The sequence below is a fragment of the Lissotriton helveticus genome, chromosome 3_1 (assembly GCF_964261635.1).
Source record: "Lissotriton helveticus chromosome 3_1, aLisHel1.1, whole genome shotgun sequence".
Lineage (NCBI taxonomy): Eukaryota > Metazoa > Chordata > Amphibia > Caudata > Salamandridae > Lissotriton > Lissotriton helveticus.
In genome coordinates, this window is record NC_136061.1 from 2,087,001,889 (window position 1) to 2,087,028,073 (window position 26,185).

Genomic DNA, 26,185 nt, shown 5'->3' on the forward strand with positions numbered 1-26,185 from the left:
ACAGAAGTTCTCCCACACCTTCAGGGGAAACACTTTCACCAAATTGATCCAAGCATGTAGGAATCTCTCGTTTGGTTGGGTCATTTGGGTGCCATATGGGTATGGGGTTTGGAGGGGGGCAATTGCTCCTCTGGCAGACTGCACGTCCAACACACAGAAGTCAACAATAGGGCATTACATACAGTTGTAAAACACAATAAAGATGTTCTCTTTTCTTGTTGCTTATGCTCAGGACTGTGTCAGAAAACAATGAGCCCGATTCACAGAACTAACTTAGGACAAAATCCTAAACTTACTACCATTTTGGTATTCACAGAAGGCACTTACTCATTTTGGTATTCACAGAAGGCACTTACTCACTGATGAGTAAGTGCCTTTTGTGAATACCAAAATGAGTAAGTGCACTTACTCATCTTGGTATTCACAGAAGGCACTCACTCATCAATGAGTACGTGCCTTCTGTGAATACCAAAATGAGTAAATGGTAGTAAGTTTAGGATTTTGTTCTAAGTTAGTTCTGTGAATCGGGCCCAATGAAATTGAAGCAAGTTAGGATGTGTCCGTATCTTACCGAATTTACAAGAGCAATTTTGTTCTTTATTCACCAGGTTTTGGACTACATGAAGTCATAAGATTCTCTAAGCATACTCAAGCTTCTCGAGGGAAAGTGAAAGTGATACAGATTTCCACACCAGAAACTAGTGATGTTCCACAAATCTTCAGATCAACTTCAGTACACATGATTTAGAGAACAGCACATGACAAGCTATGTAGATCTAAATTGTTGGACATACATACTTGAACGCTGAGGGGCGGTTTACTTTCGATTCAGAATCAAGTAGAAAATGTTTCTGTGTGATCAGTCCAGTGGTGGTGTTCACTGTTATGACTGGGAAGCCCATCTGGAGAGTCCACGTGTCCATGATGCTTTTGACGCTCTTGGGTAGCTTTACAGCGGTCTGGTTAGCCACAGCCTGCAGAAAAAAAAGTGGAGAGAAGTACAAACACCCAATGTTTGGGTATTTATTTTGGAAAATGTAGGCATTTGCAGTAAAAACAAAATGACTTTACACATTGATCAGTGGGAAAGCTACTAATTTGTATGTATATGTTTAGAAATGCACCGGGTAAGGGCCAGGTTCAAAAACATAGACATTAAGATAAATGATAGATATGAGTCCCTAATAACTAAGCAAGTTAAATCATATGGTACCAAAAGATTGTAAAATATGGAAGCTATATGCTGCACAGAGAACAACGGGCTTGAATAAGTGGCATTTATTTATTTCTTTTTGTGATTTTATATAGCACAAATTTGGATCAGGGCCATCAGAGCACTTTACAGAAGGACCGTTACCAAGAATACACTAGGGATGCAACCTAGGAGGATTGAACAACCAAAAAAAGTGTGAGATAAATTGTACAGTTGGTGCACAGGAAACTTTGTGATAACAGACATATTCAAGTATTTAATGAGAGCAAGTTTAGGCAAGAGGTATTTAACCTAAATGTCTTGCGAAGAGAAAAACGCTGAGATCTATTTTGAAGGTAGCGTGACATGTGGTTAAGCAGAGGGTCAATGGAAGGGAGTTCCTAATTCTTGTGGCGCTGATGGAGAATGACTGATTCATGAATCACTTAATTGAATGCGGGAAGATCAAGTAGAAGGGATTGGACCAACCACCACTTTGTCCACTTCTCCTTTACCAAACCCACTGTACGCCACAACACCCACCGCTAACCTCGCAACAGCTGGAACAGATCACTGAAGATCAGCTTACCACCTTCCTCAGTGAAACCCCACCACTGTTATCCACATGCACGAACACCTTAACGTGCAACCTCCACTGCTGGATCTCTTTCTGCGCTAACACTGGCTCCCCTCAGGAAAACCTCAGGCAAGCAGCCCTCCAAGAAAACCAGCTGGTTCTCCCCCACTCTCCAAGAGTCCTAGGAGCACCTGCTTGAGAAAAGATGTTGAAGCAGCAAGATCGTGGCAGACCACGCAGCCTTCAAAACCACAGTCAGCACATAGCACCACCTCATTAGAACAACAAAGAAAGCAGCCATACAGGAAAGCATCAACTTCAATGCACACAACAGCAAAGAACTTTTCACCATGGTCAAAACCTCTGCATCAACCTGGACTCCTTGCTATCAATGAACTACCAAATCAAAGCTGTCTCATCCTCCAGTTTCCATACGCTCCGACTGCTTCCTCAGATTTTTAAATGGATCCCCACGAGTCCAGGAAAATGGTCACCCATGTGCCCGTCAGCAGCAGACTCGACTACGGCAAAGCACTCCAAGTCCGCACCACCCAGAAACTCCTAAAGAAACTGAAGAACATCCAGAACGCCTCCACTAGACTCATACGGAACATCCCATGCCATACTATCAGCCACCTGAGAGACCATCACTGGCTACCTATCAACAAAATAATTACCTTCAAGCTCCTCACACAGGCCTAGGCAGCCCTCCACAATGCCAGAACTGCATACCACAACCACCTCCTCTGCTTCCACAGTCGCACCAGACATTTCCATTCTGCCCAACTGGCCCTAGCCACTATCACACGAATCTGCAATACTATGGCCGGAGGAAGATCCTTCTCCTACCTCGCTGCGAAGACCTGGAACTCCTTGCCTCTGCACCTCAGACAATCACCATTGCTGCTGCAATTTCCGAAGGACCTCCAGACCTGGCTCTTCGACTGAACCACAGACCTCTCCCTCCTCTCAGCACCTTGAGACCCTAACAGGTGAGTAGTCACACTTCATACAAAATGTGATTGATTTGTGTCCCCTCACATGCTCTCCTGAGGGGGAACACTAAGTGTGCACTGCCTCCTTTGTGGCACACAGTGAGCATGCCCGTCCAGAGTCTTTTTGTTAGGGCTCTTGTGTGGAGCATAGCATACGCATCTACCCATGGTCTTTTGGCCTCCCTGCCTGAATGTGTAATATGGTACAAAAATATGGGCAAAGGCATTCCCTTGCTTGCATGGGGCCTTTGTAATGAAATTACAGTAGGAGAATTGAGATTCCTCTGTAATAACAATCGTCCTAAAAGTACAAAATAAACTCAAAAGCCCACTAGCCATAGGGCAAACTGTGTAATACATTTACAACTCAGTAATAATTACATTAAGACCTTTTCTGCCACCACATGTCTCGGAGTTACACAAAAGTTGTCTCAAAAAAAGGTGTGAGTAACTCATTCAGATTTTTTCCTCTGGCTGGTCCTGATGCTTTGGCCACTTTGCCACTGCTGTTCAGTGCCAAAGTGCAAGTGCTTCCTTTGTAAATTATTATTATGGATTGGTGTTTCCATGATTGGCTGATTTGATTTACTAGTCAGTCCCTAGTACAGTGCACTGTGTGTGCCCAGGGCCTGTTAATCAAATGATGCTAGTGGGCTGAAGCACTGATTGTGACACCCACATAAGCAGCCTGTAAATATAACTCAGGCTTGCCATTGCAGAGCCTGTGTGCAGTATAGTACTAGCATGTCGACCTGGCAAGTGTACCCACTTGCCAGACTCCACCCTTCCCTTATTTTACATATTAGTCAATCAATCAATCAATCATTACATTTCTAAAGCACGCTACATACCTGTGAGAGTCTCAAGGGGCTAGGGGGGGGGGGGGCTAATGATCGAAGAGCCAGGTCTTGAGGAGTCTTCTGAAGGCCAGTAGTTCCTGAGTCTGTCGTAGGTTGGTTGGGAGAGTGTTCCAGGTCTTGGCAGCGAGGTAGGAGAAGGATCTTCCGTCGGCTGTGGTTTTCCGCATACGAGGGACTGTGGCGAGGGCTAGTTTGGCTGAGCAGAGGCTTCGGGTGGGGGTGTGGTAGCTGAGTCGGTTGTTGAGGTAGGTAGGTTCGGTGTTGTGAAGTGCTTTGGATGAGGAGCTTGAAGGTGATCCTCTTGTTGACGGGGAGCCAGTGCAGGCTTCTCAGGTGGGGTGTGATGTGGCTGCGGCGTGGAACGTCGAGGATCAGTCGAGCCGAGGAGTTCTGGACTCGTTGTAGTCGTCTCAGGAGTTTGTTTGTTGTTCCTGAGTAGAGGGCGTTCCCGTAGTCGAGCCGGCTGGTGACGAGGGCCTGGGTGACGGTCTTTCTCGTGTAGATAGGTATCCATTTGAAGATTCTGCGCAGCTTCGGAGGGTGTGGAAGCAGGACGCAGAGACGGCGTTGACTTGCCTGGTCATGGAGAGGGTGGAGTCGAGGATGACCCCCAGGTTGCGTGCGTGGTCCGTGGATTCCGGGGCTGTGCCTAGTGATGTGGGCCTCCAGGAACCGTCCCAGGCTGATGGGGTGGGTCCGAGGATGTGGACCTCCGTCTTGTCTGAGTTCAGCTTCAGTCTGCTGTCCTTCATCCAGTCAGCTACAGCCCTCATTCCTCTTTGGAGGTTGGCTTTGACGATGTGGGGGTCTTCGGTGAGGGATATGATCAGCTGGGTGTCGTCGGCGTAGGAGATGATGTTGAGCTTATGTTGTCGTGAGACGTGGGCGAGAGGAACAATGTAGATATTGAACAGCGTCAGGCTGAGGGAGGATCCCTGTGGAATGCCGCAGATGATCTTGGTGGTTTTTGAGCAAAAGGGTGGGAGGCGGACGCTCTGGGTTCTGCCGGAGAGGAAGGACGTGGTCCAGGCCAGGGCCTTCTCTTGAATGCCAGCGTCCTGGAGGCGAGTTGATAGGGTGTGGTGGCAGACTGTGTCAAAGGCTGCTGATAGGTCCAGGAGGATGAGGGCGGCTGTTTCTCCTGTGTCCATTAGGGTCATGATGTTGTCAGTGGCGGTGATGAGGGCGGTCTCGGTGCTGTGGTTGCTGAGAAAACCGGATTGGGAGGGGTCCAGGATATTGTTGTCTTCAAGGTAGCTGGTTAGCTGTTTGTTGACGATCTTCTCTGTTACTTTTGCCGGGAATGGGAGCAGGGAGATGGGCCGGAAGTTCTTGAGGTCCTTGGGGTCCGCCTTGGGCTTCTTCAGAAGTGCGTTGATCTCGGCATGCTTCCAGATTTCCGGGAAGGTGGCTGTCTCGAAGGAGCAGTTGATGGTTTTCCGGAGGTGAGGCTCGATGGTAGTGCTGGCCTTGTTGAAGATGTGGTGAGGGCAGGGGTCCGATGGGGATCCGGAGTGGATGGAGTTCATGATTTTGATGGTGTCTTCGTTGCTGATGCTGGACCAAGTGGTCAGGCGGCTGGTGCGTTGGTAGTCGCAGGGGCGGTAGACTCGGTGGTGGGTGCGGGAGGGTCGGAGTTGAAGCTGTTGTGGATGTCGGTGATCTTGCGGTGAAAGAAGGTGGCCAGGGAGTCGCACAGGTCTTGTGATGGTGGGATATCGTTGGTGTTGGAGCTGGGGTTGGAGAGTTCTTTTACGATGCCGAAGAGCTGTTTGGTGTTGTGTGCGTTGTTTTCTAGGCGGTCCTTGAAGGCGGTCCTCTTGGCGGTCCTGATGAGTTGGTGATGTCTGCGGGTGGCGCTCTTGAGGGCTGTGTGGCTGTCTGGTGTTCGGTCGTGGAGCCATTTCTTCTCCAGCTTCCGACAGGTGTGCTTGGAGGTCCGGAGGTCTTCGGTGAACCAGGTGGCTTTCTTGTTGGTGTGGTTGGTTGTGGAGGTCTTGAGAGGGGCGAGGGTGTTGGCGCAGTCGTTGATCCACTGTGGAGGTTGGTTGTGGCGGTGTCTGGGTCGGTGGGGTTGGTTGGTGGTCTCCGGACGAGGGTGGTCGTCAGTTGGTCCTCGGTGACCTTGCCCCGCAGCGGCGTGGCAGCTGTTGGGTGCGGTGGTGTGTGGTGGGTTTCCTGAAGGTGAAGTGGAAGCATCTGTGGTCGGTCCAGTGGGGTTGGGTGGTGTGGTTGAGGGAGATGTGGGGGCTTGCGGAGAAGATGGGGTCTAGTGTGTGTCCGGCGGCGTGGGTGGGTGTCGTTACGAGTAGTTTGAGTCCGAGGTTGGCGAGGTTGGCGATCAGGGCGGTGGAGTTGGCGTCGTTGTTGTTCTCGAGGTCGAAGTTCAGGTCCCCGAGGAGGATGTAGTCCATGGAGGCGAGGGCATGGCTGCTGATGAGGTCAGAGATGGTGTCGCTAAACTGTGGTCGGGGACCAGGAGGTCTGTAGATGAGTGCTCCTCTGAGAGTTGTGTTGGGGTCGGTGTGAATCTGGAAATGCATGTGCTCGGCGGTGGTGTGGGTGTCGTTGGTGTTAGTTGAGATTCTGATGGAGTCTTTGTGGACGATCGCAATTCTACCTCCTACTCCGTTATCGCGGTCTCTGCGGGAGATCTTGTAGCCCTGAGGGATGGCTATGGCGATGTCTGGTGCCGAGGTGGCTTTCAGCCAGGTCTCCGTCAGGAAGGCGACTTTGGGGGCAGTGGAGTCTAGGAGTTCCCAGAGTTCGATGGCGTGCTTGCGAGCGGAGCGGGTGTCGAGGAGGATGCAGCGGAGGTGGTTGGGTTCTTTGGCTGATTTTTTGGTGGGCTGGATGCTGGTGTAGCTGCAGTTGCGGCAGGTGAAGGGTCCTTGGGTGCGTTTCGGGGTGGCCCGGAAGCAGGGGTGGGCTCGTCCGGTGTTGAGTGCGTGGAGGGTGCTGGAGTCGTAGTGCAGTCTGGCGTGGCGGGGGGTGTGGGGTCCAGGGGTTCTGGCGCTGGGCGCCGTCCAGGCACGGATGGGCGCAGATGGGCTTGCCTTTGGCGCACCCGCTGCGCGCTTCCGCGCGTCGTCCATAAATGGGGAAGTGGGAGGGAAGAGCAGCTGGGAGGCGGGAGCGGGGTAGCCAATGGGTGGCAGAGGGAGCGGGTACAGAAGAAAAAAGGAAGCGGGAACAGTCACAGAGAACAAAATAGACAGAATAAACTGGCAACAGAACAAAGAACACAAAATAATTGGCAAACAGGCACTCAGCTGGGCAAAGTGCAGGAGAAAAAACACTGGGGCGATCAGCGACAAACTCAGGAGCACGGCAGCAGCGGAGAGCTCACGGCAGCAGCAGTGAGGGCAGGAGTCCTGGTCACCCACGGGGGGGAGCTGTGCGGTGTGTGGAGCGACAGGCCCTGAAAGCAGAGTCAAGGGTCACCCCTAAGGTGGGCCCAAGGTACCCCTGTGGGCAGAGCGCAGTGTATGTGAAAGGTAGGACATGCCCTGGTGTATGTTCCATGTCCTGATTATGAAATACTGCCAATTTCGCTTTTAACTACTGGAAGGCTACCTCTTCCCATAGAATAGAATGAAGAGTTTGCTTATTTATTTAGTATTTATTCTTTTGAGCTAGTTTTATATAGCGCAAACTTGACCCGAAGGTAACGGGTATCAGAGCCCTTTACACAAGCATAAGTTGCGATACATAAGGACACATTCATTTTTGTTAGATTAAGTCATTTTCCCAGAATCACAGGATATTACCCGTCCCTGCCGAGACTCGAACCTGGTTCCCCAGCTCCTAGGTCGACCGCCCTGGCCATTAGGCAGACTCCTCTCCCTTATAACATCTTATAAACATAACTACCCCTGGGAACAAGGTTAGAAAATTACGTTTAGTATGCCTGAACTCAGGATGTTAAAATGCATCTTTTAGTGAGGGTGATTTTTTTGTGTTTGAAACTACCACATTTAAAAAGTGGGTATTTTTTTTCTTAGCCATTCAGTGTGCCTCTGCTAGGTTTGTATATTGCATGTCTGGCTTTGGATGACAGGGGCTAGGGAAGAGCAGTGGCTCCAGAGAGCCTGATAAGTCAGGGCTGGGCCGAATAGACCTGGGCTGCATTTAGAGTAGGGGGAGGAGATTTCCTTTCACCTCAATAGGCCTGGTCTCTCTTCCACAATGCTGTCTCCACGTTCTGCCAGGAAGCTGCACCAGAGAGGACAGAATGGGTTTTGATCAAGCAGAGGGCTTCTCTGCCACCAGAAAACAAGGGATTTTGTCCTATAAATATTAGGGCCCAGGCCCCCAAGACTTTAGATCACTTCTGGGAATCAAGAGGAAACTTTGCCAAGGATAAGAGTCAGAGAAGCTGAGGAGGAATACTGCCTCTGTGCAGTTTACTGTTTGGGGGTTGGCCTGCAGTGGCTTCCTGCTGCCAAGGAAAGGAGAAAAGACTTTGCTGTTTGCTGTGTCCCCTGCTTGAGGAAGATCTCCGAAGGCTTGAAACTGAGTGTGCCTCCTGTTCTGAAGTCTCAGGGACACAGAGACTTCACCACCAGCTCCCCTGAACATCCTTGCTGGGAGTTCTGACCTGCAAAGAGGTGCCTGCCATTGTTTTGGACTTTTAGAGACTGTTTTATGTTGAGAGCTGCAAAATCAACACATTCCAAGAGGCGTGGTGCATCCATACCTGTTTCCGACGTATCTCCAGAGAAACTGTTGCAGCGCCTGCGGTGGCTCGAGAAATCGCTGTACGCCGCATGGAGTGCAATGATCTCCGAAGTCCGAGATCTCTGCACCGATTCTAATGCAAGCCCTGCTGTGTAGCTGCAGGAATCCACGCAACGTCCAGGATTGTCTCATCGAGGACGCATCACCTCCTCTCTGGCTAGGAACTGATGCATCACCTTCCCTGCGCAGTAGTAAGGAACCAACGCATCATCTCCCCAGGAGCAAGGAACCGACGCATCACCTTCCCTGAGTGTAAGGAACCAAGGCATCATCTTACTTGCGGTATGTTTTGTTTGCTTGCGTGGCGCATCCAAGGTACTTTGTGTGAAAAGTGTTGCATCTGCAATTTGCTTTGAACTGAACTATTGCTATCGTCTGAAAGTCATATTTGTGTTACTAAATTGTGGATTTTTGTCATTTAGATAAAGATTACTTATTTTTCTAAACCAGTGTGGTGTCTATTTGTAGTGTTTTCATTGTAATACCTTTCCTGTTCACAAATGCTTAACACACTGCCTCTGAGTTAAGCCTGGCTGCTCATGCAAAGCTACCACGGGGGTGAGTAGGGGTTATTTTAAAAGTGTACCCCCTTACCCTGACTAGAAGCAAGTGTCCCTATTTGGACAAAGGTACCTACCTCTATCAACTAGAGACCCCCATTTCTAATAGTGGTTATTTTCGATTTATATTGTGACCCAGAAATGCCCAGCTATTGTAATGCAAATTAAACTAAAATAATTGGATAAACTACACACCAAATATGGGACAATTTCAGATCTTTGATTTCATTGGCTTTTACCCTACCGGTTTATCAATGAACATCCAGATAAACAAGGTAGTCTTGCAATGATGTTTGATGTACACTTCCTTAAAAAAAGGCTTAATTTCCTCTAGTCTGCACTGTAATCAGTAGTCCTAAGAATATACGTAACTAAGATTGAGCCATTGATTAACTGCAGCAGTAGTATTGCTTCAGAATCCCACATTTGATTACCTTTTACCGATGACCATCTGGCCAGGTTTTTCAAGTCTTTAACATATTGGAGAGGACCACACTACTCCATCATCCATAACAACACAAAATTAGAAAACTTGTTTATTGTCATGCAATGATAAGACAGTTCTACAACGTGCAGATCTTAGATGCAAATCAGTAAAGGGGAAATGGTGCTTGATGATGGAGAAAGTGCACAAATTGCATAAAAAACAGAGGTTATACTAGAATATCTGATGACATTCAGTTAAGGCAAGAAATCACTGCTATTCTATAGCTATATATACTGCTAGACATTTACAGTTTACAGAGGCAAGTACAATAGATGTATAGGCAATCTATAGCTCTTCAAAGTCAATCAAGAATCCACACTCCTATCTTTTAAAGACTTTACTGCCATCCTCAACTCCCTCAAAGACACCATCTACAAACATGATATAGTTCCCTCATCCCCCTTTTGGAGAAGCTCTCTCACCACTACTCACCATAGTCAATGCCTCGCACTAGGATTCTTCTCTAAAGTCCAAAAGACAGGCCAGAGCTCGCACAATATTCAAGACAGGCCACTACCTATGAAGATGATGTGTAACCCTCATCCCCCTTTTTGGGGATGCTCTCTCACCACGGCTCACTATCCTCAATGCCCTCTCACTCCAGGAATCTTACTTGAAGCCCCCAAGACAGGCCGAACCCAGCCCCATATTCAAAACCCTCTGTCTCGTCTACAAAGCAATCACAACACACATCTCCGATTGCCTAGCTTACTAGCTTACCTTTTCCTGGTGCTCCTTGACACCCATTGGCAGCACACCATCAGACTGGAGATGAAGAAGTGCAAGAAAGAAAAAAAACCTAGGCAAGATACCGTCTCCATCTATGCATCTAGGATCTGGAATGACATCACTTTATTCATCAGAACTCCACCATATCAACTCTGATTTAGGAACAAGCTGAAGACTCATCTTTGCAAAGGCCACTAAATCATGATGCAGTAACAGCTCACGTTTACTGTTAGATACTAACTGCCCTATCACATGATCTCTATGTTTTTTTACTTTGGCGCTGTGCAGTGATCTTCTGCCTTTCTATTAGATTCACACTATATAATTACCTCATACAGAATGTAATGGCTATCAGGACACCTTCCACCCTGTGCTGAAGCAAGATGTGATTGATCAGTAAAGTGTCAATCCAAAAAAGCTTGATAGATTTTAATACTGCAACGTGTACTTAAACTGATGCAGAACCTATGTTTGTAAAAGAAAAACTGTCCAATGGTGATATGAAGCACAATTATGAGAAATCAAAAACACATGGAAATCAAGTGCTCCTTTTGAGAATCTTCGCATGAAGAAAGAAAGTTTTTTTGATTACCTCTATTTGACCACCTTGTCAATCTTTTCTTTAAATCCCCCTATGTGATGGTTTCAGGGATACGGCAGATGAGGACGAATTGGCGCATTATTTGGATGACATAGCGTTGGTTTGGCTATCCAAGGGACAGCAAGATTTCTTTCTTAATGCATCACATTACGGAGGGGGAGCTTCGGGATGCAATTGCCGCTCTGCCAAATGGCAAGGCGGCAGGCACAGACGGCTTGCCGTCCGAATTTTATAAAGAGTACGTGGATCTGTTACTGCCGCGCTTGGCGAGTGTTCTGGAGGAAGCGATGGAGCAGGGACAGCTTCAAAACAATGAGAGAAGCGCTGTTGGTGGCACTGCCGAAGCCGGGCAAACCCTTGAATCTATGCGAGTCGTATCGCCCTCTATCCCTGATGAACACAGACGTTAAGATCATTGCCAAGGTGCTAGCGACGCGATTGCGACTTATTCTGCCGGTTATGGTTTTACCTGACCAGTCTGGATTCATACCCCTTCGCTCCACTACTCATAATTTGAGAGCTTTGTTCGCGGTTCTGCATCTTCTCAAGCCAGATCTTACAGCAGTGGCGGTGCTTTTGGATGCGGCAAAAGCATTCGACTCTGTGGCTTGGCGGTACATGATAGCAGTGCTGCATCGCATGGGTGTGCCATATTTTTTCACATCCTTGATTACTCTGTTGTACACAAAACGATGGCACGGGTGAGGGTTAACGGACATGTGTCGGCACCATTCCATATACAAAGGGGGACTAGACAAGGATGCCCTCTTTCGCCCTTGCTATTTGCTCTTATGCTAGAGCCCCTGGCTTGCATTTTGCAAAAAAGATATGCTGACACAGTGTCACGATTTCCACTTCGGTCACTGGCGGTGTCCATGTACGCTGACGACATGGTCCTGTACATAAGAGACCCAGCTCAAAATTTGGAAAGAGTACTTAGGGAATTCATCAGGTTCGGGCTTTTTTCTGGACTGTCCATCAATTGGGATAAGTCCATATTGCTTCCCCTCACGGATGCCACGATACCCTTCCCACTAGAATTCCCATTGGAATGGGCGCTGGAGCCGGTGCGATATCTGGGGATCTGGGTGCACAGGGATAGCAATAAAACAATACGGGCCAACTACGGGGTAGCCATTGTGAAATTGGAAGATCAGGTAAAGCGTTGGGTTAGACTGCCGCTGTCATTTGCGGACAGGGTCTCTCTCATCAAAATGGTGGTACTCCCTAAGGTTTTGTACTATTTTGTTAATGTGCCAATTACCCTGACATCCCATTTCTTTGCACAACTACAATCATTACTTATCACGCTGGCTTGGGCCGGGAAGAAGCCGCGGGTGAGATGGGATGAACCATATGAGCTGGGGGGTTTTGCGATACCGGATACGAAGCTGTACTATCTTTGTGCTCAGGCTCATTTTGCCACTTACTGGTTATCGGCACCGCCATATACACCACATGTGGCGCTCGAGGCTAGTGCTGTCATTCCTTGACCACTAAAGGCAATGATAGTGAATACACATTCCGTGTTTGAGAAGGGGGAGGTGGACACGATACGCAGTACGTACAGCGCATGGCAAGAATTGGGCAAACGATCCAATAGATTGCCATTGTATGCGCCTGCTATGCCACTACTATATCATGCTGAGATATCGGTCTCGAGTGAATTGGGAGCCTTACAGCTATTACAGGGTGCAGGTATAATCACTATGGGGAATGTATTTCCTGTTTCTGCATTCCTTCCTTTACAGACCTTGTTAGATCAAACGAATAATCCTACGATGGCCACATTCATTTACGTTAGACTTCGTGCTGCGATACGTACCTTGTATCCTTCCTTCCCGGAAGAACCTCCGGTGTTAGGAGCTTTACAATTGCTATGTTCATCAATGGACCGAGTGAAATTGATCGCGCCAAAGTGAGGTGGGATGCGTGCTTGTCGGACCCACTGACTGATGATGAATGGGCTGAGTGTTGTTCTATGACTGGCGGTTTTGCAGCTAATGGGAATTTCCGTCTCATTCACTATAAATATCTACAGCAGTGGTACTATACGCCTGTTCAATTGGTGAGATATGGCCTGTGAGACCAATCCAGATGTGTGCGGTGTGGCGCAGAGGATGCAGACTTTATACACTTGGCATGGGGATGTGATCAGGTATATAAGTTCTGGATGGCTGTGACTGCGGCGTTGTCTGAGATGACATCGATAGATATACCTACTGATCTGCGTTTATGCCTGTTGGGCGTGGTCTCCGGAGTGCCTACCGGGGTGAGGCGCTTGATAGTGCTGGCACTACAAATTGCTAAACGCAGAGTGGCTGTGTCGTGGGGGGGAAACGTGCACCTGATGTCAAACTTTGGCTACAAGACATGGCTTATTGTTGAGATCAATTGACCTGTTACTATGAAGAACTGCCGGAAGCCTCAAGACCTCGAGATATAAGGAGATTTTCTCCATAGTCAGAGAATTTACAGCCTCTCGCCCCAATGCATCCCGAGGCATGCCCTCTAAGTCCTGGGCTTCGGATCTTGCTAACTTTTTCACCAGCAAGATTAAGCTTATCCAGGACTCTTTTCAACTGGCGGCACCCGTAGGGTCGATTAACATCGAGGATGACTCGCGCCTTGCGGTTTCATCAGGCCCGATGCTGGCAGTTTTTCCCCCTATTTCAGCCTCTGCTTCCTTAGTGCTTATGGGCAATCTTAAATCTGGGTCGCCCCTGGACCCCTGCCCGGCTAAATTTTTAGCAAAAATGGCGGAAGCTATAAACCCGTTGGCCAATCCACTTTTGAACCTTTCGTTGAGCCAGGGTTTGGTTCCGCAAGCATGGAAGCAGGCAATGGTCATCCCCCTGCTGAAGAAGCCTGGCCTTGATCCTGATGCACCGGTCAATTATAGACCGATCTCTCTCTTGCCAGCTCTCATGAAAATCTTGGAGAAGCACATACACACGGTGCTCTCCAACTTTCTGGAAATGCACGAGATTCTGCACGCCACTCAATCCGGCTTCCGCCCAAACCTCAGCACAGAGACAGCGCTCCTGGAGGTGTCGGAAGACATTAAAGGGGTACTGGACTCTAGGGGTAAGGCTATGCTGGTCATGTTGGACCTGTCGGCGGCCTTCGACACCGTTCCCCATGAGGGCCTTCTCGCTAGACTCTATGAGATTGGCCTTAGGGGGACGGTGCTCAGCTGGTTTTCATCTTTTCTAGCTGACCGCCGACAAACGGTCTGGGCCTCCACGGACTCGGCCATGATGCCGCCACTGGGAGTCGGGGTCCCGCAGGGCTCTATATTGAGCCCGACCCTCTTTAACATCTTTATGACCCCTCTGGCGGCATTGGCGGAGTCGTTTGGGGCCCGGATCGTGTCCTATGCCGACGACACACAGCTCCTCTTCTCTTGTAAGAGCGGAGGAGATTTTAATGGAGAGAGTATCCGGGACTGCCTTGAGGCTGTCTTTAGATGGTTTCATCTGAGCGGCCTCAAGTGCAATTCAGAGAAGTCTGAGGTACTCTTCTTCGGGTGTGCGTCGGATCCTGACTGGCAAGCCTGGTGGCCTATCAACATGTTCCCACCATCCTGTCCATCTTTAGTAGCTAAGAACTTAGGGGTCAAGATGGACAAGGGCCTGACGATGAGATCTCAGATCCTTGGGGTGACGGGCACCTGCTTCGGCCTCCTTAAGATGCTGAGGAAGTTTTTACCCCTTCTGTCGGAAGAACATCGGAAACTGACCGTGCAGGCTTTGATCGGGTCCAGGCTGGATTATGCTAATGTCCTTTACCTGGGCCTGCCAGAGTATCTGCTGCAGCGGCTCCAGGTTGTGCAGAATGCTGCTGCGAGAGCCATTTATGGCTTAAATAGGCGAGCCAGTGCTGCGGGTCTTCTGCAGACCTTACACTGGCTGCCTATCCGCAAGCGGATTGCCTTTGAAGCATTAACCCTGGCCTACAAAGCCCTCCATGCTGTGGGAGCAAAGTATCTCCAAAGGAGACTTGCCTTCTACCACCCGGCCCGCTCTCTCAGATCGGAATCGCTGTTTTTGGCAACGGTGCCGCGTGTAAAAAGAGCTCGTATTGGAGGCCGCTCCTTTGGACTGCTGGCGCCACAGCTGTGGAACTCCCTGCCGCTGACACTCCGGGGTGCCACTAGCCTACTTGCTTTTAGGAAAGGTTTAAACACCTGGCTGTTTACCCTCTAGGTTTTTTTCTTTCCTTTTTCTTTTACTGGGTCTTCAACTCTGTTTTTATTACTGTGTTGTGTTATTTCTTCGTAGGTCTCATTATTAAAGCGCCGGGACACTCTTTTTGAGTAGCCGTGCGCTATATAAAAATAAATATAACATAACATAACATAACATAACATATATGGGACCCGTACACAGTATACATGTTGTCGAGGCTTGCAGAGGATGGGAGTCCCTAGTTCGTTTCATGTATGGATGTTGGAATCTGTGGTATGGTTGGGGTATGGGTATGCTTTCTCCCTACATAGATTGATAATGGTGACATACAGACAGCTATTGGTTCTGCCATTCCTTCAACATTGTCTCAAGAAGTGTTCTACGACCTGTTCCATATGCCTCTCTGGATACATGCTTGTCGTCTACATGGCTCATTGGTGTTAGGTTCTGAGACCTGGGATGTTGGGTGGGGGGATGTTAGAAGGTTACTAAATGTTATGATATATCTAAATTGAGACTGCTTATACTATGCATAAGAATTATTACGAGACTCAGGTTCTGGATTGTTTTCTGACAATATCTTGTTTTCCATCTCGGATACAGTGATTGTATTAATGGGTGGGATATATGAATGACGTATTTTGCGGCCAGTCCATCTATGGGTTGTAGGCAATTGGCTGTGTTCTTGTAATTTGTGCAATAAAAGTCTTTAATCAAAAATAAAAAAAATCCACCTATGTGGATTTGCAAACATTTTTGCAGACGTTTCGCATACCTACCGCTTGCAAATGGACCCATAGATCATCATAAATGGTGTTGTTATATGCAAAAGCTCGAAGATAGGACTGCAAAAAAATAAAATGAAAAAAAATTACATTTCAGCCATTTCTTACCCTTGAGCCAATTACTTTTCCATAGAAGAAAATTATTGACGTTTTTTGCAACAGCGAGAAATCAATACTGAAACTTTGATGTGTACATGGTATATCGTGCTATACCAGATTCATGCTTCATACTTCAGGTAGCCTGATTACCTGCCCAGAGATGCAAACTGTGCACCTATGAATGACCACTACTTCAGTAAATGTTAATTAGCAGATGGCCAATTTGATCACTATTCGAAAGTGCACGAGTGCCAAATTGTGTGCTTCATTTGCACGATTTCAACTGGTGCAGCAGTGCACAAATCAGAAGTGTATGACATTTTTGTCTTCAATTTGTGGAAGATATTACCTGAAATCCTATTTGTGGTGTAAATGTAAGAAGGGACCTATGACTTCAGCAGGTCCACTGGAATTATGTAGCATTGGATGATCAGATTGTGCAGGTGGGCTGCCTGAATTGTGTGTCAAAGAAAGCCTAATTAACATGAGATGGGTGAAAAGTATGTAATTTGTTTTTGTGCAATGATGCCCATTTTCTGGAAAATCATATAAAATCATGCATTATTTTGCAGAATAAAAATCATTCATTTAGTGCGACAGTTTACAGCAAGATACTTCCATGTATCAATTTTTGTGTAAGGACACATTTCTTAGCTAAACAATAGTACAAAAAACACAAGTGGCGCAAACAGCAGCCACTTGTGTTCGAGTCATTTAATTTATACCGGCAAGCTCTCAGTGAAATGTTGCTAATATTGTGCATTATTACATGATGTGGCATGATGGGCTGATTTTGGGAATAGCACAACATAAAATTCCCTAAATGACTACAGCATAATTAAAATTTTGCCCAGGCCTATAATTCACCAACATTTAAAGGATGCATTAATTAAAAATTACTCTGCAGAACAGTATAGTGCATTTCATATCTATCATGTATGTGGAGCTACTTAACACCTTCTGCGCTGCACGAATTTTCGCGCTGTGCTGGTGTTTTATTGAGTGGATGGGATTCGGGCACGCCCACCGTGACGTTGGACAGCCGTCCAAAACACACAAGGGGTTAATGATCTACTACCTGGGTCTGTAAAGAGAGATGCAGCACATGGTTGATTCTTCTACACTCTGGAAGCCTGATTAAGAAAGGTCTCAAAAAGTGGTTTAGGTTTGTGCACCTACTTTTTGCGACCTATCTCAGATTTTGCAGTGTCATCTGAGTACCAATAGGTTGCTTTGCAAAATCTCCAGTCACAGAGGATTGCAGCTTGACCTGCCTAAACATAAATAATTCAGCAGGTCGCTTTTTGCAATTCCTTGAGATTGGCTACAAAGAGCTGTGGTCTGCAAGGAACAGTAAGTAGACCACTATCCTCTTGTTTGCTTTCCCAAACAGGGAACTTAAAAAAATCAGCCTGTTTCTTAAAAAGACCAGGGCTATCTTAAAAAGTAGAAGAATCCTGTTTGAAAAGGCATCCTGGGGAGCAGGCAGTGGTCTTACCATGATTCCTAAAAGGGGCACTTTTCCCTTTGTGAATCTGTTATCACCTCCTTCCAGCAGTCAGCAAAATTTCAGTGGTTTGTCACAACAATTGCAATTTTGTAGTTGCAAACCGTTGATACATCTCATGTAGGAGTGGGGGAAATATTCTGTTCCACCCACAGATGGGCAGTATTATGGCCACATCACATACTCCTTAACACATACTTCTAGCCAAATTCAACCAATCATTGCATGGCCACATTTTTCTCCTGCAAGGCTCCAAAATATGCAAGCTGGCAAATGAGATTTGGGAGCTCCACCACAATTTTGTAACTCAAATGGCAGCCTTCTGACCACAACTGTGATTATCTAATGTGGGCAGTCTTGAGTGGTCGCAGTAGAGGACTGCTTCTCAAAACGATTTGCTTACCGCACAATTATATTTTCTACTCGAGCGGCAGCAAAATCAACTCAACTGGCTCTTGCACATCAATGGTGGTGTTCACGCGGATTTTCAGCGCTGCTCGTGCTACCAGCACTAAATTGCAACATGAGCTGCATATTGTCCTCCCATTGGAGGAATTCTGCAGAATACTGCTGGGTTTTTCTTTAACGCTCCGTAATTTCATCAAATAAAAGTTTGGGAGTTCCACCCACCCCTAATCTCATACCAAATCGGAGTTATGAGGGAGACACTTTCACACCCTTTGCTCATTGTGATTCTGAATGAGACACAAAACACTTTTGGAGATTCCAAAAGCCTTTTCTGAATCACAAAGACTTCTGCGAATCACAGAATTTTCAACCACAGAATGGTTGATCTCCTTGCCCTTAGTGCCCTGTTACTAAAAGTGCAGCTTTGAGAAGTTTTTTGTGAAGCAACATTTTTTTGTCTCACGAAAAGGAAGTAATCATTCTGTCCATCATGTTGGACTTGCATTTAAGATTTCAGGTTTTGGGGCCAGATATGCATACAGTCTATTTGGTAAAAGTAGCTGCAATTTGCCTACCAACATTTGCCAACTGCATTGGTATTTTACGAATGGACCTATGTTCCAATAGATTGGATCACAAAATACTAAATCGTAGCGGGTCATTTTTCAACCTACGTCATTATTATTGATGTGGTAGGCCACAAATTGAGATCCACTCTGATTGCTAGCCATCACAGGGATAGTGGCCCGCTGGAGTCAGCAGACCGCCATGTACATGATTGCTTCTAAATTCAGCAATATTTTTATGCAGTTCATTTTCACAAACGTTTATTGGGAGTAAGCAGTGGATCCATGGACTAGTGTGTACTCTTCAAAAATGTGTTATATCATTCACAAAAGGGGAAGGGTCTCCATCCTGCGACCCCTTCTTATTCGCAAATGTGTTATCATCTCCTTTGAGGTGTCAGTAAAATATTAATGTTTTGCAACCAGATTCCGGTTACAAAAGATTAGTACATACCATAAGGAATTTGTTTTTGAAGGACTGCCCTTAACACGTACTTTCCAAATAGGCATACAGTATTGTTTCCCAAAAACATTTAATAATTCAAAAAGGCTTTTCCACATCAATAAATAGGATTAGTACATTTGAAAAAGGGGTTTCTGGTCACAAACCACCTGATTTACAAAATCAGTGTGTTTGTGAAAGCTAAATCCTTTACACACTTGGGTATTCATTTCATGCTGCAGACAAAAGACTTTCCCTCATATCATAAAAGGGATGCTTACAATACTTGGGCAACCCCAGTATCTCTTTGAATGGCTGAATAGAACAATAAAAATGCTGACCATCTTAATTTCTGCAAAGTATAGGATGAGCATTTACATCCAGGTGTCAGGATTTTTTTATACCAACTTTTGATCAATTCGAGCTTAAAATATCTACTTTTCTTAAAGTCCGAAAAATATGAAGCAGATGAGTATTTTGTGAGGAATGCAGCAAAATCATACTCATACAAATGAAAACTGTAGCACAATCAGTATTTTTGCTGTGTATGTTTGCATAAAATAGGGTTGCAACATACTTACACGTAGACCTTGTACAAACACTGGCTCTGTTAAGAATTCTGACAACATCCGAATGACGGCAGCACCCTATATCAAAATAAAATAGAGTTGAACGAGGATTTTTATTAGTTGAACATGTGCATTCATAAAATAATTGTAAGCGTATTTTATGAGATGGAAACCACAATCCATGATTTCCACTCTGATAGAGAAATGATCATAATTTCTATATATTCAGACTTTCTGAGTCCCATTCACGTAGATATTTCCGCATGTAAATTCCGCTTGCATGTGGGCGATTCATCAAAGACCCGTTTTGCGAGTCTTTAATAGCGATTCATAAGCAATCGCTATTAAGGACTTGCAAAACGGGATTCATGTAGGAATTGCAAAAAATATTGCGATTCCTACATGTTCCTTTTTTGCGATTAGCAAATTGCTAATCGCAAATAAGGAATAACTCCCCATGCATTCCTATGGGCCTACAGGTCCATAGGAATGCATGGGGAGTTATTCCTTATTTGTGATTAGCAATTTGCTAATCGCAAATAAGGATGCGATTTCAAGGGTGCAGGGGTGTCCAAAGGACACCCTGTAGCAGCCCTGAAATGTGAATTTACACTGATGTTGTGCACACACATGTCCAAAGGACGTGTGTGTGTAACATGCAACTTAGAAAAATGCATTAAAATGCATTTTTCTAAGTTTTCGCTATTTACCACGAGGTTTGACTTTGTGGTAAAGAGCGGTCCTAAATTGCGAATTCGCAATTTTTAAATGTTTCATGAATAGCATTTAAGGAATCTCTAATAGAGATTCCTTAAATGCTAATCCTCGCATATTAGCGAATTCTTTATTAGCGATTTTTGCATTTGGGATGATGAATCCCAAATGCAAAAATTGCACTCGCAAAGGGCCAGATTCTCAGAATCTGGCCCTTTTGCAAGCGCATTTCGCTTGATGAATCTGGCCAGTAGCCTTTTTGTCAGTGTGAAGCCACATAAGGTTATTAAAAAATGTGGTTTTACTCTCCTAAAAATAACTATTAACTAGAAGATTTTAGTGTGCGTAGCTTTTCTTCAAGGGATGGAGAGTGGGTGTTCTGGTGCAGAATTACTCCTGAAAGTTTGGGAACATGTGCAGAAGTACTTATTTGCGAGTCGCACTGTCGGGTCCACTCGAGTGTCTGCTTTTTTTTGTATCTATGGCCCAGATGCATGAAAGGGAAATCTGGTCGCAAAGGGGCAAATTCTCAGAATCTGCCTCTTTGCCACCTGTATTTTTGCATTTGGGATGCATCATCCCAAATGCAAAAATCGCAATTTAAGGAATCTCTAAATTGAGATTCCTTAAATTGCGATTGCATTTAAGGAATCACAAATTGAGGTTCCCTAAATGCAATGCAACAAAGTAAAAAAAATAGCGATTTCGCTAATAGGGGGAGCAAATTACCATGAAGTTGACCTCCATGGAAATTTGCAAAAACTTTGAAAAATGCACTTTTGTGCATTTTTCAAAGTTTCATGTTGCGCACACATATGCCCTCAGGGCATGTGTGTGCGCAACATATGTGCACAGATTAATTTCAGGGGTGCAACAGGGTGTCCTTTGGACACCCCTGCACCCTTGAAATTGCATTCTCAATTTGCGATTCGCTAATTGCTAATCGCAAATTGAGAATGTCTTCCCATTCATTCCTATGGGCCTCTAGGCCCATAGGAATGAATGGGGAGGTATTCCTTAATTGCGAGTCACAATGTGCGAGTCGCAATTAAGGAATATTAAGAAATCGCAATTTTTTTAGCGATTTCATCATGCATAGCATTTTGCGATTTCTTATTAGCGAATCCTTATTTTTCGCTAATAAGGAATCGCAAATTGTATGCTTGATGCATCTGGGGGTATATGTTTGATATCATCTTGCAGGAGAGACTATGTATCGAGTCATGTTAATCATATTACCTGTATTGATTACTGGTCTATGTATCTGTAAAATGTGCGTTGCTCCCATCCAATTGCAAATTGTACTTTGTAATCCATTGTGATTCTGCATCTTCCTAAGTAAACTTGTGGCTCCAGATTTACATTTGTTAAATAACCTGTCCTGCTGTTTAATCCCAATGAATGACTCTTTTGATTAGCCGGTCTCCCCCGGCCACACACACTCACTGATTTACCTCTCCAGCTCATGTCATTATACTGAGATCAGAACTACCTTGGTTTTATATAGCAGTAAACATATATTTTACTAGAGAATTCTGCTGCTCGTGCAAAGGTTTTGAGTATGTGCCAAGCTGTCATGAATGATCTTGTTTATTTCCGTTCCCGAATTGCAATTCCTTTTATTGACAGGTTTTAAATAATAAAGGTTGACAAAGTGGTAGAGTTTTGTTTCTGCGTGTTTTGTGGAGAACTTTGTGAAAATGTGTAAAACTTTAAATCATATATGCTCACACAGTGGAACGCACTTTATGATCATTGTCTATGTGCAAAACTTCATACTCTGTGCGCCCTATCCATGTTACTAGTTTCTTATCTTCAAGGGGCATATTATCAAGATACTGCGATAATTATCGCAAACCGAGGCTTGCGCATTTTTTTTTATCACCACATTTCGCTGGATTTTCTCGCTCTGTTAGCGGCGTATTAACAACGCGTTGCTCACAGACGAAGTCAAATCCAGCGATAGCGGGAAAAACCAGCAATAGCAGGCTGATTTCTGCGATACAAAACCTGTGATATGTGTAATGCTTGGTGATACTCAAGTGTGGGCTTAACATAACAATCCATCTTCCATTGAAGAGATGGATACGTCACATTTTCAGCAGGTGTTAAGTTCCAGCGATAACCGCGTTAAGCTTGGCTGTTATTATCGCTTCGTGGGTCCGGCCCGCATTGATAATAGGGCGATGTTGTGTTTGCGAGGGATTCAATGAGGATTAGGAGAGGAACGCCTACTTTGCATGTCATTAGCGATATTGATCGCTGACATGCAAAGGAGCAAGGAAACATGCGCTAAATCTTGTTAGCGTGTCCTTGTTAACTAAGCAATAAAAAAATTGCTGCTTTTTTGGAGCTATGTGCTGAAAAAGCATTGATATAAGCCTTGATAATATACCCCCAAGTTTGTAGTTTGCTTCAACAACTACGGTTTCGGGAGCAGAGACCATGTCGGCATCCTGTGAACCCTGGTGACGGTTGCAGGTGGTGAGCTAGATAGAGACCTCAGGGGAAAGAAAGGGGAAGGCTGGGACTGCACTCTAGCAGTGCCCATCAGGCTCATCTGTTCTGGAGCTATTGCGTGGATCCACCACGGGGGCGATTCGAACCATGCAAGCTAGAAGATGACGAAGGACCTGGATACAGTGAGCTATCTCTTCCAGATAAGGAGCCTCTCACTGTATCTACCAAGGTAACACGGCCCCCCGGAGGAGTAGAAACACCCCCCGCACCAATCAATGTCGAAAAGGTAATTACCACTGTCAGTTTGTTGCCTTTTATGGGTTGTGCGGATTGCAGCTTGAAATACACAGCAAGAGATACTGCTTGAGTTCAAAAGCAAGCCCTGGAGGCTATTACAGATCAAGAAATGGGGATCTTGGAAAAAAATCAAAAATGGACATGTTGCAGCAGATAAGGAGATGGACAGCCCCCCTCAACTATTACTCATGCATATCAGGATCTAGGAAAAGCCGGCAGTCATTGGCATATTCTATGGGGTTGGGGAAGGAGGTTAATGAGCATGACCTTGAGACAAATGACTGTTTTTTCTCTGTCGGGTGAGACTTGATCAGCGAATGGATCAGGGTTAAGTACTGAATCAAGTGAGAATTAAAGTTTATTGGACACTAGTAGAGTTGACTCAGTGGTAACAGCACGCTGAGTGGTGAGAAAGTCAGAAGGGGAGGCAAATGATCTTAAGTGGGATTACTCCCCAGTAGAGCAGTTGGTTGGCACCACGATTGTTGTGCCTCAAGACCTGCTATAACTTTACTTGACATAGCATCATTTACAGGGGACCAGATGGCTATGATACTCCTCGATGCCCAAAAAGCTTTTGATCTCTTGTCTTGGCAGTACCTATAGGGAATTTTGAGACATAATGGGTTTGGGTCATGCCTTATCACCGCTACTAGACCAATGTATCAAAGTCCGTGTGCCAGGAAACAAATGATGGGGAGTGACTCCGAAAGGATAGAATTTGCTAGAGGGACAAGTCAGTGGAGTCCCTGCTCCCCTATTGTTTTTGCCCTATATATCGATCCATTTTTTAGACAAATACTTCAAAGCCAGACAATTAAACCAGTCTCTGTCAGAGGTTACTATACAAAGGTGCTGGTGTATGCTGATGATGTAGCTAAACTGACCCCCGTATCCACAGAGTGCCATCGTACAAGTAGAAAGTCTGGCAGGGGAGTATGGGAGGAAGTCTGGGTATCTCTTGAATAAGGAGAATATTGCTTTCCAGGATCTCCGTAGGACTAATACAGCTATATATCTTGGGATTACGATAAACTCAAAAGTGGATTCCATCTAGCCAATTAATATGGACCCTCTAATATCTAAAATTAGTCCTGACCTAAGACGTATAAATAGGCTGCATCTATCTATAATTGCAGATATAATGTCCTTAAAATGGTCGTATTACTTAAGGTAATTTATTTGTTTCTATCTATCCCTCTCGAGTACTATTTTTAAGAAGCTAGTCTAATTTTATATGGCAATACAAGAAAATATGAGAGTCAATAACATTTTTAATCCTTCCCCAGGAACGGGGCAGATGACCGATCCCCAACCTGGTATTTTACTATTGGTCTACGATGCTTCAACAGATGGGAGTTTTGCCTACACCGGATAATAGGCATATAGACGATCAGGAACTTGCCGGTGCTCCTCCGTCTATATATGAGCTGGCCATTGGAAGTGTTGAATGGGGTGTTCTACTTCGACAACTGGAGCTCAGTACAACAAAAGACACGTTTTAAGTGCTTATGAGCGGCTTGGAGTGTATGGTGTGAGATTTTCAAACTGAGGAAGCTACCAAGATATCACAAGTATACGCCCTTGTGGTGATCGCTTCTCTTTCGGTCCTAAGCGCTACAATGCCTCAGGGTAGAAACGCGCTATAGAAATCCAATTTAATTTCATTCATTTCATTTCTTTCCTGCCTTTTTCTGTGATGTGATGGCAAGGCAATGAGAGCAAGCGGGTATAATTAAAATTGGTGATATTTGTTCAACAGAACAACTGGCATAATTTTTACTGCTACAGAAGTTCTATTGCATAGAAGTCAGGTCTTATTTCAAATATGTGCAAGTAAAAGATATTTTTAAGCAACTCAGGGGTGAAGTACTCTCCTTAGATAAAATCCCTCTCCTAGAAGTCATTGCTCATAAGGATTGTAGGATTGTAAAGTATATCGATAACATTCTGCTTGACTCTACCTTGGATGACCTAGAGAAAGTAGAATACAATTGGACTAGGGAGTTAGGGGAAGAGGATACGGATCTATATATCTTTAAACTGTATTTTACAAAGGTAAAGTTAATCAGGTGGGGGAAAAGAGAAAATGATAATTGTCCCAGGTGTGGAGTAGGTCCAGCTAAAGGGGTATGTTTCACAGCTGCTGAAAAATTGCAACCTTTAAAGAAAGAAATTGAGTTATTGGGTGAGAGGTGTGCGGTTGGGAAATTAGCATTAGCCTACTTATGAAGCTTCTGGGGTACGATAATAAAGATCAATTGGAGTGTGCACACAAATATTTTATTTTACTTTCAGTTGCAGTCGCTCAGCTGCTGATAGCAGCAAAAAAGAAAGATTCAGACCTCTCTACTTATTATGCTTGGCTTGCTCGCCTATTGAGTCTATATAACTAAGACAGAGCTTTACATAACAAGGGTAGTCTATCTAAGAAGTGGGGCAGTAAGATCTGGGCCCTTATATCCACCTGGATTACTGGGGGGATGGGGAATAGGGATTGGTTCTCCTCAGATTCCCAAAGGGGAGCAGTGCCCATCGGGGAGACATCTTTCAATGCTATTTAGAAGTTACAGAGCCACTGACTTTGATGATAGGTTTGGAGGATATGTTCATATATTATATTGCACATTTTTATTATATTGTAACATTCGACTTTTACAGTTGACCTCAATAGGCAGGGCCAATTTGCATCTAACCCTCTTTACATTTATCGTTTTAGCTTTATACATCTAGACTTTCATTTTATTCGGCTGCACCAAGAAATTTGTACTACAATTTGTTTAAATGTATCTTATTATGTCATGTAAAGTAGTAATTGACTATCATTCTTACTGTTATATTTATATTCCACTTTCTATTTGGATCAATATGTAATTGGTATTTGCTGTATTCTCTGGTGGAAACAATAAAAATATTAAATAAAAAGAAAGAGGTCTCCAACTCCTTCATTCGTCCTGCGGGGCATCTTCATACATGCAATGCCTCTTCTTCTGTCCCCATTCATGACAATGGTTATATCTCTTCTTACATCGTATCTCCCAAGTATCGCCATTCCATTGCAACTAGTAGTCCGGTGCTGTTTTTATTTTTAGACGTCTGGGTCTTGAAGTAATGATTCTAAACTGATTTAAAAAAGACAAGTCCCTGAATTCAAAGAAATTAAAATGAGCCTAGCCTAACTGATCACCCATTGAACTGGGAATCTTGACAACTATGTTACAGTCCAGAAAAAGATGCAGAAAGGGGTCACCTGCTTTGAGAGTATGTGGGGGTTTTAGGTGTAGACATAAACTGTCATGTAAAATTAAATTCATTCCGACAGGATCCCATAACTCCTAGGTGGTATTGGTTTCCTGTGAGATGGTCAAATCCTGCTTTACAATAATTATTGAATGTGATCGAGCAAT

General features: G+C 45.0%; 1 protein-coding gene across 4 annotated transcripts in view; it reads right to left on the bottom strand.

Annotated features, from left to right (window-relative positions):
- LOC144824122 (aminopeptidase Ey-like) overlaps nucleotides 1-26,185 on the bottom strand; it is an 836,887-nt gene that overhangs the window by 254,769 nt on the left and 555,933 nt on the right. For all 4 annotated transcript variants that reach the window (XM_078683237.1, XM_078683239.1, XM_078683235.1 and 1 more), the window contains exons 9-11: nucleotides 19,320-19,385; nucleotides 15,711-15,776; nucleotides 799-974 (exon numbers count right to left, since the gene is read on the bottom strand). In XM_078683237.1, coding sequence (XP_078539363.1) covers nucleotides 799-974; nucleotides 15,711-15,776; nucleotides 19,320-19,385 — 308 coding nt within the window. The remainder of the gene's footprint in view (nucleotides 1-798; nucleotides 975-15,710; nucleotides 15,777-19,319; nucleotides 19,386-26,185) is intronic.